Source organism: Monocercomonoides exilis (assembly GCF_001643675.1).
Source record: "Monocercomonoides exilis strain PA203 chromosome Unknown scaffold3-2548433, whole genome shotgun sequence".
NCBI classification, from domain to species: Eukaryota; Preaxostyla; order Oxymonadida; family Polymastigidae; genus Monocercomonoides; species Monocercomonoides exilis.
This window is the reverse complement of record NW_027150548.1, coordinates 1077787-1093910: the sequence shown is the minus strand read 5'-3', so window position 1 is coordinate 1093910 and position 16124 is coordinate 1077787. Positions and strand designations below refer to the sequence as shown.

The 16124-nt window shown below is 32.7% G+C and overlaps 4 protein-coding genes across 4 annotated transcripts; 2 read left to right on the top strand and 2 right to left on the bottom strand.

The window, feature by feature from the left end:
• Positions 1-376: 376 nt before the first annotated feature.
• Positions 377-959, top strand: MONOS_16957 (uncharacterized protein; the record flags this gene model as incomplete). Its single annotated transcript, XM_067869834.1, has 2 exons — positions 377-401; positions 457-959. The coding sequence occupies 2 exons, from the start codon at positions 377-379 to the stop codon at positions 957-959; spliced, it is 528 nt and encodes a 175-aa protein (XP_067735215.1).
• Positions 960-2196: 1237 nt separating this feature from the next.
• MONOS_6040 (uncharacterized protein) lies at positions 2197-6111 on the top strand. The gene is made up of 5 exons (XM_067876241.1): positions 2197-2377; positions 2498-2671; positions 2792-2876; positions 2968-3148; positions 3347-6111. Exons 1-5 carry the CDS (start codon positions 2227-2229, stop codon positions 5333-5335), a joined length of 2580 nt encoding a protein of 859 aa, XP_067735214.1. The 5' UTR covers positions 2197-2226; the 3' UTR covers positions 5336-6111.
• A 579-nt stretch (positions 6112-6690) lies between these two features.
• On the bottom strand, positions 6691-7658 carry MONOS_6041 (putative phosphoadenosine phosphosulfate reductase; the record flags this gene model as incomplete). The annotated part of the gene is made up of 4 exons (XM_067876242.1): positions 6691-6856; positions 6953-7100; positions 7182-7593; positions 7653-7658. 4 exons carry the CDS (start codon positions 7656-7658, stop codon positions 6691-6693), a joined length of 732 nt encoding a protein of 243 aa, XP_067735213.1.
• Positions 7659-8796: 1138 nt separating this feature from the next.
• Positions 8797-11642, bottom strand: MONOS_6042 (uncharacterized protein). Its single transcript, XM_067876243.1, has 7 exons — positions 11578-11642; positions 11464-11524; positions 11325-11375; positions 11176-11275; positions 10337-11119; positions 9371-10128; positions 8797-9273 (listed from the first exon to the last, which is right to left on the bottom strand). The coding sequence occupies exons 1-7, from the start codon at positions 11613-11615 to the stop codon at positions 8893-8895; spliced, it is 2172 nt and encodes a 723-aa protein (XP_067735212.1). The 5' UTR covers positions 11616-11642; the 3' UTR covers positions 8797-8892.
• Positions 11643-16124: the final 4482 nt, after the last annotated feature.

Sequence of the window (16124 nt, the reverse complement as noted above, 5' to 3'; positions counted from 1 at the left end):
TTTTCAATGACAGAACAAAATATAAATTGGATACCGAAGAAACAACTATCAGAAAAGAAAAAACATTTTTTAATAATTAAACTTATTCGTTTTTAACGAATGTGGGTTTGATCAAACAGAAATTGATGTTTGTTCTTGTACATGAAAACAATTTAGATAACTTGTTTAATTGAATTTTCTTTTTTCGTCTACATTCATACTGCAAAATTATTTATTTTTACAATAAGACACTTTCATTTTGCAGATAAATCAAAATGTTTGTACTTTTACATCATTTTGTAAATTGCAAGATTTAACAAGAAAACTTTTTCCATATTTCACAAAAATCTGTATGGAAGCATGTATTACTGGTTCATCTTGTATTGGAATTCGTAAAATGTCTCTGAGGGAGGAGTTTTTCAGTTTAATCATTTTATCTGTTGTTTTTAGACATTAAACTTTTAATATGTAATATAGAATTGTTTTTCGAAATGGACATTTGTTCAGCAGATAAGAAAAGGAAGAAAATTGAAGAGATGAATGAAATTCTTGTGAAAATGGATGATGAAGAATTTGATACAGTTTTCACAAGAGATATGTTCAGTTCTATTCTCGGTTTGCTTGAAAAAAAGAAAGTTTCGCCCGACGATATTGCAGTGCTATTGAAGCATTATGGATTTTGCAGAGAATTGAAAAGCAAATTCAAGTTAGCTTTGCAAAGATCTCAATTAAGCAAAAGATTCGAATTGCTATATGTTGAAGAGGAAAACAAAAAACAAGGAAAAAACGAAAAGCTGCTTATAGATCTTTGTGAATGCTGTCTTTTGTTGACGGAAGGCTGCCTTGCGAAAGAAACACTTGCTGAATGTGTGGCTCACCTTCTAAAAGTTGCATTGAAGAAAGATGAAAATGAGGAAATTCAAAAGGAAGTGGAAATGGCTTTGCTAGCTTTGAGTAGCATTAGTCGATTAGTAGTATGAACATATCTGTATCATTTTTGACATTATTGATTTTCTTCTTCTTTTTTGATTAGAAAATAGAAAAAGAACATTATTTGAATGAGATCAAAGAGATTATCCAATATCATCAGGAGCTTCGGAATCTTTCACGACTCGCCTATCAGTGTGCTTGGCAGTTTATGGCGAATAGATTAATTTCCAGTGGATCATTTGGTGAAGTGATCGCAAATGAACTGCATTTTGCGAGAGAAGCATCAAGCGAAATGGAAGAGATAGCAAAGTGTATTGATTGGAGGAAAAGAGGAAATGAAGCGGATAGAATGAAAGGGGTGAAGATCATATGGAGATGGGCATGTACATTTGAAGTGGTTTTTGGTTGGAGCAAACTGTGGATTGACAAATATGATGGACTGATTCGTTGTCTTGTATGGTTATGCAAGGCATCGAGAGAGAACGAACGAGAAGTATTTGAAAAGTGTCTTTCTCTTTTAAAGACAATGGCGGAATTCAAATGTGTCAGTGTTGATTATTTGCTGAAGGAAGGAGTTGTTGATCTGATTTTTGAGGAAGTTTTGCAATTAACATTGGAGAACAAAATTATGTGGGATTGTTTAGTTTTCTTTATGAAAATTTCAGAAAGACTGAAAGAAAATGAAAGTTGTGAATTCGACGAAAAACAAAGAAAGGCAGCAAAAAAGAAGATATTCGAAAAGATAGAAGAAGAAGGATATGAAGATTCTATCACGGGATTTTGTGAAATACTTCCTATTCTTCACAAGAGTTATTATCCTCGTTTGCCATTAGATATTTCACATTATTTTTTGAATGTTTGAAGCAAATTTTATTTCCATTCCATTTTGCATATTCTTATATATGTTCTTGGAACAATAAAAGAATGAAAATAAAGGATATTTTTTTAATGAATGGTTTTGTAAATAATTGAACTTATTTGATTCGAATATATTATTTAAAAAATGAGCATAAAAAATCTAAAAGAAAAGACAGAAGTTCAAATATCTATTGATTCATGAAGCCCGCAAAATTTCACAAAGAACAGTCATCAGTCGAAATCTTCTTTTTTTTTAAAGTTTTTTTGTATTAAAAGAAATATATCAAAAAAGTTTAATTTTAGAAACAGGAGTATTTGTGAAAAACACATTTTATTCTGTTATATCTTTTGTTTAGCCTTTTCAAGCTTAATGTGAAAAAATAAAAAATTATATCTAGATCATAGATTTTTTCTTGTTCTTATTCGATATATTCAAATAAAAGTTTTATTTGAGGTTGAATGACAACAAGGAAGTTTCGTGGCACAATTTCACGATTATCTCTTCCTGCAACATCGTTGTTATGTACAACACCAAGAAGAAGAATAAAAGAACAGCAATCAGCCAACACAGGGACGTTGTTTTCAACATCACCAGACATAGAGCTTAAAGGTTTTTAAATTGTTTGATTTTTAGCTATCTGTCTCTTAACTTTTATTTTTGCTCATTTTAATTTTTTATGTTTTTTTAAACCTCGTTTTCAAACGAATGATTCTTTGTGTGGTATTCTAGTGCATTCTGTCAAATTTGAAAATCCAGAGGTGAGAGATACAAGTCTTCTTGGAATGAAACAAGAGGCACTTAAGCAATTTGAGGTAGAAAAAGGCAGAGCAGGCGGATCATTGTTCAAGATGGCCATTCGATGGAAAGAAAGGGAGATATTGCTAAATAGATTACTGTTGTCTTGTGTGTGAATTGTTGAAATTTTTTAGTTTTTATCTTTTTCATCATTGGACCTTTATCTTTTTTTTGCAAAATAATTGGGTTAAATCACAATTTATTGTTTAAAACAACTCTTTTTTCAAGTAATTGTATACTTTAAGGCATTTTTTTTGAAAAAGTGGCTATTTAGGCAAACGCAACGGGCAATGTTGCGGCTGGACGAAGATTTGTGTGTTCTTTAATATTATAAAATATGGATCTTGATTTCATTATGTATCTGTTTGTTTTTATTAAATCCTTCATGTGCATCGCTGTTCCAGAACGACTCCAACAACTTTATTTGAATCAATAGATCCAGAATTGGACGATAAGCTCCAGAAAGAACTGGAGTTGGGGTTTGGAATGATATGCCAAGCGTATTTCAGTGTTGTCGCAAATGCCTGCTTTGGAAATGGGACAAAGAATCGGACTCCAACTTCGCTTCTGAATGAATTCTATCGAGTGTGCTCCTTCTCTTATTATATAAATCGTATTTATAATATGAACATAACAATTACAATTTTGCATATTTCTCATTCAAATGTTCCTTTTTGAATGGAAACAAATAAATTTTTTGAATTTGATTTGTTTCTTGCTGAATTTTTGATTCTCTCATTTATTTTATTTTTTATTTTTTATTTTTATTTAAATTAATGGCAGGATTTGCAATTATACTGCGTTGTGTTCTGTCGTTTGGTGTTTAGCGACACGCATCGCACACAAATTGAGGAAGAGATGCGGAATCTGTTTGCCAGCCCGATGTTCAGCCGGAGAGAAGTTGTGTTTCAGAGCGAGACGGAGAAAAATGAGCACGAGCGGATGCTCAGAAGAGAGGCAGAACTGGCAAAGAGATATGCCAAACAAGGAGCGACTCGCTCTGCGGATCACATAGCTGCTGTTAAAAAGCAGACAATCATTGAAAGTGATACAGCAGATGGAGCAAGTGGAGCTTCGATTTATGTGCAACAAATGAAAAGTGATGCGGAATTGAATAATGAAGAAGACGATTTGCAGGCAAAAGGGTCAAAAAGTACTGAGACTTCATCTTTCAATCGAGTTGAAAAAGGAGCAGCAACTTCTATGGCTTCCACAAACGAAGCACCAAAGACACTTCATTGGGATTTGTCATCTCCTGTTCAGAAACGTCAGATGAACAGAGCAGGTGCCATTTCTGAAAGACAAGCAAAAGAAAGCCATTTATCTGATAGGAATAGTCCTGTGCCAACAAATTTGAAGGCGAAAGGACAGTCTTCATTTGGAATCCCCAACAAAGAGAAATCTCCAGCCTCTCTCCGATCATCTGGAAAGATTGGTTCTGTTAGCTCCAGAAAAGACACTTCTAAAGCAAGTTTTAATCGCATTCAATCTTCTTCGTTGCAAACATCTTCGTCTTCTCGTTCGTCACCTTCTGTTTCTTCTCCATTGGCAACTGTCCAAAAAGAACAAACCAAAAGAACACCAACATCAATACGCTCAACTCCTTCTCATTCTCCTGTTGAAACATTCAGGAGCACGAAGCAAATGACTGGATTGAGAAAAACATTCACTTCAGGAGCATCTGACAGGAGCAAACAGAAAGAGCAGCTTCAGCGAAGCGCAGGACAACGGCCAATTGTGAGTGGAGATGGAAAAGTGGACATGGAGCGGGTGGAGGTGATGACTGGGAGGAGCCGCGAGAAAGTGATGAAGACAGAGTCGAAGACGCCACAGCTGCTTCGCCTGTGCCAGACGAAAAGCCCCGTTTTGTCGTCGTATTTCCGCAGTGTTTCGGAAGAGCAGACGTTGGGGACAGACAAGAAAGGAGGGGAGAGTGCGGTGCGGTCGGCGGCTGAGATGGAGGTGATGGAGTGGTGGGACGACGAGCGGCTGGACGAGGTGGATGTGATGGAGATGGCTCGTTTGGGCTCGATGGAAGAACGGAGAGCGCATTATACGCAGACGCTGCAGAAGGAGGATGCGAAGGAGGAAGAGAAAAGGATACTGAAGAGGGTGCTGGATGAGAAGCCGTATATGCAACAGACGCTTTCTGAAAGGCGCACAAATGAATGGATTGTGAGGAAGAAGAAGTTTTTGGCTGCAGAAAATGAAGAATGGGTTGGGGAAATGGAGATGATGGATGAATATGAGGAAGTGGAAGAGGAAGAAGAAGCACACAAAGATATTAAAGAAGAAATAGAAAACAAAAGATTTGATGATGAAAAGAGTAAAATGGGTGAAGGAAGAAAGGGAGAAGTCGATTCAGCAGAAAGAGGTTTAGAGAAAAAAACGCAGCCAAATTGGTTGAACAAATCGAACAAGGAAGAAGAAAAAGAGAGAAGAAATAGCGAAAGTCATATGACTGAGAGACAGTTGGAAAGAAAAATTACTAACAGAACAGCAAATGATTGGAAGATTAAAGAGATACCAAAATTGAACATAAAGTCGGCTATTGATTCACAGTCATATGAAAAGGTGATGATTGAAGAAGAGAATGAAACAGAAAAAGGAGGAAAAATGGAAGAGAAGAGAAAAGATGGAGAGTTTGAGGAAGAAATTGATGGAAAGGGGATGTACAGCAGAATAATGATGTATTTGAGCGAGAGGAAGGATTTGACGCACCGCAGAACAGAAGGATACCCAACTTTTAAGGAAGTATTGGATGGATTGTGAATATTGGTTAATTTCAGACTTCAGAAAAAAATAAAAAGAAGACTTTTTTTTCAAAGGGGGAAATGCAAAGTGATTTTAATCTGAGTGATAAAGTGAAATTGGATTTGCTTCTGAAAAGTGTGTGATATGAAAGGAAAACAATTGAGATGGCAAAGCGATCAGCAATGAAGCAAAATTATCAGTCGGTTGAAACATTTGAAGCCTGAAAAAATGAAGATGCAAATGGAATGACAACGAAAAGTATCTCAGCCAAGAAATAATCGAGCTTGAGAAACAAGAATTTTGCCCTTATTTATGTGTGATGTATTTACAAGGAAAACGTATTATAATTAACCATTTTATGCAGGCAAGAATGCTTTAAGATTGAAAAAAGGAGAATAAATGTGTAAATGTTCATTTGGGAAAAGTGAGATCTAACATAAGTGAAGCTGTACATGATTAAAGAACACTTTGTTTTTTGTGTAATTATGTTTAAAATAACGCCAAAAGTTCGTCTATTTTGACTTTTCTATCTTTTCATTGGTCATAATTTTAAAAAAATATTTATATTTCTTTTCAAAATCATAATTTTGTTGATCATTTCAACTAATTTACAAAAGAATCACTTTATTCGAACTAATGTTCAAAAGTGTAATGTTTAAAAAGCTATTTTTTTTCCCCCATCTTTTGAACATCCCATCGATTTTGATTAATTTGTTCATTCATTGTTTCTTTTTCATCTCAACAACTTTCATCACCTCAAAAAAAGAAAAAAAAAATTGAATAAACTAACTCAATTTGCATCGCTTGTTTAGCAAAAGGATGTGAAATGGAACAAAAACATTGATCTTATGTGAATAATGTGAAAAGAGCCAAGATTTCAATGCTAACAACGATCAAAGACCGATACTGTCCGTTTTCTTGATATGAAAAAAATCATTTTGCTTTTATGAAAGATCCTGAATCTGTTTATGAGTTGGCGGCATGCTTTCCTATGAAACGGCAGACTCATCGTAATTCTTGAATTACTAATCGAATTATGAATTCAATATGGATTTGAATGCTAAATATTAACCTGAAGATAAAAAATTACAAACAGTTGAATATGAATATGCAAATGTTCTTGAAAATAGCATCTCCTGTTGTTATTTAAAAAATCCTCTTCCTGATTATTCGTCTTCAAAGAATTCTTTTTTTCGAAGTTGTACTGTTCATAGAGTTACTCGTTTTGGCTCAAATATGCTTTCTATAATCTTCCATTGAATATTATCCAGCTTTGAACACAACACATTACCAAAGGTGCTTGTAGTTATAGTACTTTTAATGTTTCAATGACTCTCGAACTTTCAAATTGTTTTAATATTTCCGAGAGGCATTCAACTGCTTTCCAGTTTTTTGCTGCTTGGGATGCGACCGTCTCTTTCCCACTCTTCTTTTTCCAAAAGCCAGGCAGGACGATATGATATTTCTTCACTTCCTTCCTCTTTAACAGCAAGATGTGGATTTTTCACTGTGGTTTTTCGAGGTCCAAGAGATGTGTAACTGGAAAATAATAAAGTTAAAGCATGAAAAATATTTAAAGAACGGAAAGACAAAATGAAATAAACAGTAATTTTGTTCACAAATGATCATTCAAACCCCATCCGATACAAAGAAACAAAAGGAACATTAAACAATTGCAAAAATGACCATATTGTAAAATAACCCCAGTCAATAATCGGAAATATACGAAGCATTGGTGGCCAGCCAGATTCGACATCTGAAAATGTGAAACATTCTAGTTTATCTGAATTTTGAAAATTTTTTTGTTAATTTTGATAAAAAAACAACATATAAATTAACTTTTCTTTGGAATAAAATTAAATACCTGAACGTGGATCCGATCGTCGAACTCCTAATAAAACACCCAAAGGCGGTGGTTGCTCGTCAACAGATTTATGAGCTGTCAAATGATCTCCCATGACTCTATTGATGATAGTAATAAAAGGCAGTCCCTTCATTGTTGGAACCATCAATTTCAATCCATAATCATAAGAAGTTGATAAAACAAATTCTCTCACTTCGTCAAATTCATCAACTTCATCATTAACAAATACCGTTACAAATGAATTTATCAACTGAGGAGATGGCAACTTGTTCTTCAAATTGTCATCTTCGATATGGGCTTCAGTAGTCGAATCTTTCTCAAAGCTTGATGAAGAAGATGAACATGCTTTACAAGATTCAAGATCTTTGTGCATTGTAGGAGATGGAGAAAGCGCAGGAAGAGAACCGCTTGACTCAAAAAATGATTTGTCAATCGGATGGCTTAAAATATAGGAGTTAAATTGAGAAAAACATTCATTGAATTTTGAAGATAGATTATCATCATATTCAATATGGCTTTTGTGGTCTTCATAAATGAAAAGACTCAGTCTCAAAAGATGAAAAAGTACTGTTGAATCTTTTCCTCCATTAAAAAAAAATAAAACATTCTCAATCCTATAAAGAAGTACAAATCTGAAAAATGATTTCAAAAATTGATATAAACCCAAGTCGATCAATTGCTAAAAGAATTATGTTCACAGAATGAGTAACAGAAATTTTTAGCTCTTCAGGAAGTTCAATTGGTTGCTTATATAGAGAAGGGAATGTCATATTAATATACTTAGAAATTAAGCTTATGTCAATTTTTAACATTTTTTACTCAATGAAGGGAAAACAACTTTTGAAATGAATATTTGACAATATTAATCGATTATGGGCTAATAATCTTCGAAATAATCGTTTTATCTTTGAATGATTAACATTTCAAAGCTTATACTTCATAGGGCTCGGTATTTTGGTAAATCGTTGAAAGATGCATTCATAAATATTTTTCATTTCACATGAAACATTTGAGTTTCTCTATCATAAAAAGAATGAATAAAGGAATAAAAAAGAATAAATAAGTGCAAATATAAATAATAAAATAATGCACACAAAGCAATTGCATCATTCTCTTTATCAGAAAAATCATTTGGTATGTCGAGCAGCATTCTTATGTCTCCAGCAGATTTTCCTCTGATTGCATTAGCCATTTGATCGCAAAGGAAGCTTAATAATAAATCAACTCCGAGCTTATTGGCCGCTTCAAATAATTGAGGAAGCTGATCCATTGAACGTTGCATGAACTGCTGTTCCCAGTTTTCAGACATTAGCCTGGAATCATTTTCATGTGTCTCTTCAATATGATGCGAAATGAATTCAACGATAAGCTCAAAAACAGATAATGTGATATCAAAATCAAGTGTTTCATTTGCATTTACCGAAGTTGAAGCAACCTATTTCAAAGTTTAATTTTCCTTATCATTTTCAATAAAAAAGATGCATGTTATTCTGTACCTCTGCGACAATGAAAACAGATTTCATAAAACGAACAATTTCTTTGCGAACGGTCACTTGCTGACCGTCTATAAGTCTAAAAGTGAAATATGATGCAGACATAAAAAATAAATTTTATATTTCAGATGTGATCAATTTTTATTGTATGTTCGATTAAAGCAATTTGCCAAACATAAAAATACGGCGAATGGTTATAAATGAAATGTTATAAATGTTTAAAATAGACTTTGAAAGTGTTTTTTCGAATTATTCAAATTTTGGATGAGTCTATCACAATCTTCTCTTCTCTCCTTGTTCATTGTAATTTGATCGATAAGATCCATTTCTTCATCATCCAATTCATCGGCTTCGGATATAATCTTATTTTTTGTTGTTTGAATGGAATTTTTCTTCTTTTGCAACTCCACAGCCTGCGAAACGGAATAAATTTTGATCTGATTCAGTTCTTTAACAGTTCTTTCACAGAGTGAAGTAAATGAATGAATCATGTCAGAAGGCACGCCACTGCTTCCAGAGGCAGATGCAGAAGAAGAAGAAGAAGAAGAACTTGCATTCTTTTTTTGCAATTTTTGAAGCGACACAAGAATTGGAGCAATCTGAAAATTACATTCATCAAATCAAAAAATTCATTTTTTTTGAAAAAAAGAAGAAGAAATTAGTAAATCGAAAATTGTGAAAGGATAAATCACATACAAATTCGAGTGAATCTGCTATCTGTCCACACAACGCTTCATTCGCATCGCTTATTTCAGAGCCAGACGCTTTTGCAGACTCATCTTTTCCTTCTCCTCCTTCTTCTTCTTTCTTGTCGACAAACATTGATTCCAACTGCACAGCAAGGAAAGAGCACGCAGCAGGCAGCAATGCTGCAGCCTGTTCCACCAGCCCTTCAATGGCACGAGTTGCCGGCAAAGAAGAATAGGAAGAAGAAGAAGAAGATTGTGATGATACGCAGACTTGCTTGTGCTGAGGAAAGTCAGCCATTTGGCATTCCCTGCTGCAGTACATCGCCTTTTTGCAGCGGGAGCATCGGAACGAGGCATCTTTGTCGCACTTGCAGCATTTGCCCATCGAAGCAGAAGAAGAAGAAGAAGATGATGATGATGATGATGATGAGTCATTTGTACTGTCATTGGATCTTTGGCTGGCCTTCTTAGATTCATTGTGCTTCGCTTTCGAGTCACTTTTTTCTGTTTGCTCTTCTTTCGGGTTGAAAGCCACAACGACGTCTTTCCCTGTTGCCTTCTTCACTGCTGACTTGATCGCTTCTATTTGTGAATCGAGCTGTGAGTGTGAGCCAGAGGAAGAAGAAGATGATGATGATGATCCAGTTTCTTCGTCTTTCCACTTCTTTCTTTCCTCTACAAACTTCTCGTTCCCGTTCAGCCCTTCTTCTTCGTATTGGAGCAGCTTCTTCGCAAAGAAAAGAGCTTTGATGCGTGCACGTTGGTCTGGTTTGATGGATAATTACATTAAAGGATTTTGGTAATCATTGGGATTTATTGAAATATTATTAAAAAATTAATAAATAAATAAGCAAATAAATACATAAATAAATAAAAAGTCTCATTCAGATTCAAGTCAACACCAAAAATTGCTTCAAACAGCTCTTCACCTCCATCTCTACTGCGCTCCATTTCATTCAGTTTTGTCTCATACTTCCGTATTTGATGATATCTCCCACAATCTCAAAGCCATTTCCCGCCAAAAAGCGAAGCACCGCCGGCTTGTGCTGATCAACAATAACAGACAGTGCAGACAGAGCCGCCGCTTTTTCATCCCAAAACTGGTTCTCATCGATCAAACACTCCTCTTTGCCGTTCTCGTCTTCAACTTTGCCTTCGTCTTTCTCTTCCTTTCCGCCCTTCCGATACAGCGCCGCACTGTCTCTTTTTAGCAGGGACATGAGCTCCTCAATCATTCCCGCATTCGTCAGTTCAATCTGCAGCTGCGGGTGGTTCTGAGCAAGATAGTTCACACAACGTGCTGTCACCATCCGCAGCTTCGAATGTGCAGCGCTCCTTTCTGCGTCGCTCATTTGTGTCGGGTTGTCGATTTTGATTCTGTCCCGCGCACACCACGGATACTCGTCGTCGTCTTCTTTCTCGTCGGCTTTTGCTTTCTCTTCTTTCTCTTTCTCTTTCTCGTCTTCATCTTCGTCTTCGTCTCCTTCTGCACGCTTTCCTGTCATGCGATAAAATGCTTCAGCGAATTTCTTCCATGAATATTCAGCAATAAGTTTGTCTCTTGAAGGAAGTGATGCATTTTGAAGTTTTGGTTCTGAATTTTCGCTAGATTTTTGCTTTTCTTTCTCTTTCACAAGCTTTTTATCAACTATTTTGATATATTCTTCAAATTGTTGATAAGATCGAATTGACTCTTCAGGTGAACTTTGAAGGCAATAAATAATTGACTGCAGCGATGAAGAAATCTTCAAGAGATCTGAATGATAAACGAAAAAATAAAAAATTGTGACCCGCTCTAATGAATGAACAAACCGCTTGCGTTATCAATGTTCAGACACAAATCTGAAAGATCTTCAACAGATCTTGTTCGAACAGACACTGAAAAAAGAGGATCCAGCGCCACTATATCTTCCTGTAAATAAGTAAATCATTTTGATAAAAAATTTTTTCTTATTTCACGCCTGCATCTGCTTGAATGTACTTGGGAACATAATGTCAAACCACTTTTTATCCTGATTAAATTAAAAAAGAACAAAATATCATTAGCAAAACATTTAACAAAATAAATCTATGAAAAAATCTCAATTCCAAATTACACACAATAGGCTTCAAATCTTTTTTTTGTTCATCTGTAAGTGGCTCCGAATATTGAAGCGACCATCTATATTAAAAGTACAGCAAATAATCAACAAAATATAAATGAAATTATAAAACTTTAATATGTCTTGCAAATTCGCTTGTCTTGTTTCCATATTCACAAAAAAATAATTACAAAAAATAAAAATTATATAACCTTAACAATTATGAAAAAATTTAGCCCTCAGAGGGAATTGAACCCTCGACCTTATGCTTACGAGGCATACGCACTGCCACTATGCTATAAGGGCCATCTAGTCGGGGTGGAAACCCGAGCCAGGGAGGAAACCCGAGCCAGTGATCTTTTTTCGAATATTTTTCATTTTTTTCATTGATGAACAATTTAAAAAAAACGAAATAATTTCACATTATAATACATGTGAATATGCTGGTATGCATGCGGTTTTCGTGTTTCTTTGTTGAATGTATCTATGAAAAAAAAATATTTTTGATCAAAAAATTTTTTCAGTGAAAATTTTTATAAATTTTGAAGAAGAAGAATTTTCACATTTTGTCATCATTTTTGTATATTACACACACATGCAATTCGTTTACACGTGTTTTCAATTTTCTTCAGAGGCTCGTTGCTAAACGGGTCAATTTCTCACATTACGCAACGAGCCTCTGAAGAAAATTGAAAACACGTGTAAACGAATTGCATGTGTGTGTAATATACAAAAATGATGACAAAATGTGAAAATTCTTCTTCTTCAAAATTTATAAAAATTTTCACTGAAAAAATTTTTTGATCAAAAATATTTTTTTTTCATAGATACATTCAACAAAGAAACACGAAAACCGCATGCATACCAGCATATTCACATGTATTATAATGTGAAATTATTTCGTTTTTTTTAAATTGTTCATCAATGAAAAAAATGAAAAATATTCGAAAAAAGATCACTGGCTCGGGTTTCCTCCCTGGCTCGGGTTTCCACCCCGACTATCATGCAAAAAATTGTCAATTCATGAATATATTAAATTAAAAACGATACTTTCTTGCTAAAATAATATTGTTCAACTTTTTTTTAATGAATCTTTTTTTGTTTTTGAATTGTTTTGATATTTTGTATATTTTTTTTCCCTTTCTTACTTTTTCTTTCTTTATTATAATAATTATTATTATTTGAATAATTACATTTAAACATGTGTCACTTCGTGACTGATGACAAACAAAATTGGTTTTCTAACGGACCGACAGATAATTTTCACGTCAGAACCTTAATTATAAAAACAATAATTTTTAATACAAATATTATCAAATATAACAAAAATAAGTGAAGAATAAAAACACATTATTTTAAAAGGATATTGACAAAAAATCATATTTGAAATGAATTGATCATCGGATAGTCAGTGAAGTCAGTGACTGTTAATGGAGTCAGTATTCTTCAAGGAAATAGTTTTTAATTAATTTATGAAACAAAGAAAAGTTCGAAGAATAAAATAAAATGAATATATAAATAAAATTTGATATGTGTAACGAAAATTCCAAAAATCAGAGAAAATAGTATTTTTTTTTTTAATACCAATACTGACGTGGATTTTTAATTCCTGACGGAAGTGGCAAAAATTTTTTAAATCTGTAACACATGTTTAATTACATTTCTCTTATATGGATATGACAGAAGAATATATAGAACGTGCACAAAATACCTGACAATATCGATTACTCTATAACTGCAGAAGGAATTTTTCTGACAATTTAACTTTAAATATCTCTTCACAATGCTAACTCAGATGATGCAAGAGACTTTCATTTTCATAAAGACTGAATATAGAAAAAACTATTTTTCGATATATCGGGGAAATATATTTTTGAGTTTCTCCGAGATAATTATAATAATATTTTTTGACCACAAATATGGCTATTTTGAAAGTTTTGTATATCACATGAATTTGTATTGATAAAATATATTTTGAGGGAAATTGTCAGAATTATACATCTCACGGTTATTGTGAAATCCATCTTATTCGGAATTTTTTGCACTATCTGAATATTTATTTTGTAAAAAAAAATTTAAGAATAAAAATTTGACTAATTTTTTTGAAAAGTGACTTGTTTATTTTTCAAATAATATTAAAACTTCATATTTCGATCAAATTTTTGTTCCAACTCGCTAAATTTCACTGTCACGAAAATAAAATCTTTACAATGTTATAATTTTCATTTTTGTGAAGTTTCTCAAGTAAGGAAAAAAATTTGATCGAAATATGAAATTTTTATTTTATTTGAAAATAAAACAAAAGTCACTTTTCAAAAAAAAAAAATTAGCCATTTTATTTGCCCGAATATTGTTTTCTTTATTAAACACTTAAAATCTCACATATTATTTTATGTTTTATGTTACTGTTTGTGATAATTACAATTGTTCATTATCTTTGATGATAAATAATAAGGAAAATAATTGAATAGAGAATTTTTTAATTATTTGTTCATTTGAAAACAAACAAACCTAAAATTCTTTTTGATCAAAAAAGTTAAATTCTAGATAGAAAACTTTAATTCGAAACGAAAAAAGATTATTCAAAGTTGTTAATGTTATATTTAAAATCATAAAAAAAACATGGATATTTAAGGTTTAAGTGCATGTCTAATTTTTGAAGAAATATCACAATGCAAATATTTATTAACAAAAATTAAAAATTTCGAAAAAATGGGTAATTATTTATGAAAACATCATTTTTTTAGAAGTGTGAATACGAATGAATTCTTTTTTCAAATTGAAAATAAGTTAACATTGAAATGTGAAATTCATTTTAATTGTATCAAGAGAAATGTTTTATAAAAAAACAAAGACAGAGATGCTTTTAATTGGAGTTATTGTTAGGGAAAAAACCCACATTGGGGAAAAAACTCGTGCACATAGGCTTAATATATTCTTCATTAATTATGTATATATAAATCAGCGTTCATTTTGGAAGAAACATTGTGCATTAAGGTGATTTTTCTGTTTTAGAAACAAAACATTCTGTATAAGGGAAATTTGATCTGAGTTCGCTCCACTGTTCAGTTATTCCAAATTAAAAAGTTTTTTGTCATTCTGTTGACTTTTCTTGTCTTATTTCTTTTATGTTCAATGAAGAAAAAATGAAAGTTTCTTGTATGAATATACTTGTTTGAAGGGGGGGGGGGGGGGGGGAATATGAAGTGTACAAAGAGCATAAAAAAGTGAGACCTGAAATGAAAAACACATTTTTGTCCATGTGATAAAAGCATTTTGAAACGTTTATGAGGACATAATACAAATATTTCTGAAACAGAATAGATATGATAGATTTTATAAAAATCATAAAGATCTTTTATCAGAATAATTTGTAGAGATTGAGCATCAACGATAATAATTTGAAAAGCTAAAATACATACTATTGATTGAAAGATTTAATTCAACGAAATGATTTTTCTGTACTAATGCAAAAACATCACAATTTGAGTTTGACACATCTAAATAATGGTTATGTATCGCATCATATATATCCAATTGAATACAAAAAAAGCAACTTAATTTAATTTATAATTGTGAAAGAGATAAAATGAAGATAACACATTTTTCAAATTACACATTTGTTGCATACTGAACAGGTGAACATTCAAGTTTGATTGATCATTCGTTGTTCAATTCGATCCTTGGAATATTATCTGTTCATTTTGTAATAAAATAATTTTCTTTTAGAGAAAACGAAAGTAATTTAAGATATGAATAGAGAATTTTGGATTTTCGATCTTTGCATTTATTAAGTTTTTCTGAAAGATGAGAATAACATTATATGTCATAGCTTGTCTAAATGAGCAACAAGAACTTTGCACCAAAATTTAAAATAGAAAATTCACATTGCAACATGATTGTGATAAGAAGAATGGAATTTTGAAACGTTTTTGGGAGATCTATCAGACTTGTTGATATTTCCATATTTTTTGTTCATTTTGTTTGTGAAAAAGCAGTCACTGAGTATTCGAAAGTACTCTTTAATGAATTTATCAGCTGGAAAACAAAGAAGCAAAGGAAATGAGTTTTAGTTATTTTTTCTTTGAAAGGTTTATGGAAAAATGTTTCCTCGAAAGTGGAAATCATCATGCAAATATGGTTGTGACTCTGCAACTTGGTGCACAAACATGGTACTGTTGAAGACTTACAACAATTATATCTCAAATTGAAAACGAAAGATGAATTAGTTCGATTATTTTGATGCGAGTTTTGACAACACCACTCAATCTAACACTTTTAGCCATTGTTCAAAAAAAGTTGTTTTGAAGAATTAGAATTTCAAATTGATGTTTAATTAAAAATAGTCACTCAAATACAGACAGCAGGTATTAATGAAAGAATGAAATGAGAAAAAATCAGCAAATCGCAATTCTTTGATGACGTTTTACCATCAACAATCATCAAAAACATAAAACATATGTCAAATTTGCTGAAAGTTGAGATGTGAGGAGAGATAATACCCACAAAAGAGATAGAGTGAAAAATGAAGAAATTGTTTGCATGTGCGTTTAATGAACAAATTCAGTGAGGAGGCAAGACAAGGACTGAAAACCACTTCACAAGAAGGAACTTCTGTTATGGACTGAAAAAGGATAAATTGGAAGCGATTGTCATTGATTCTGACATCATAAAAATTTC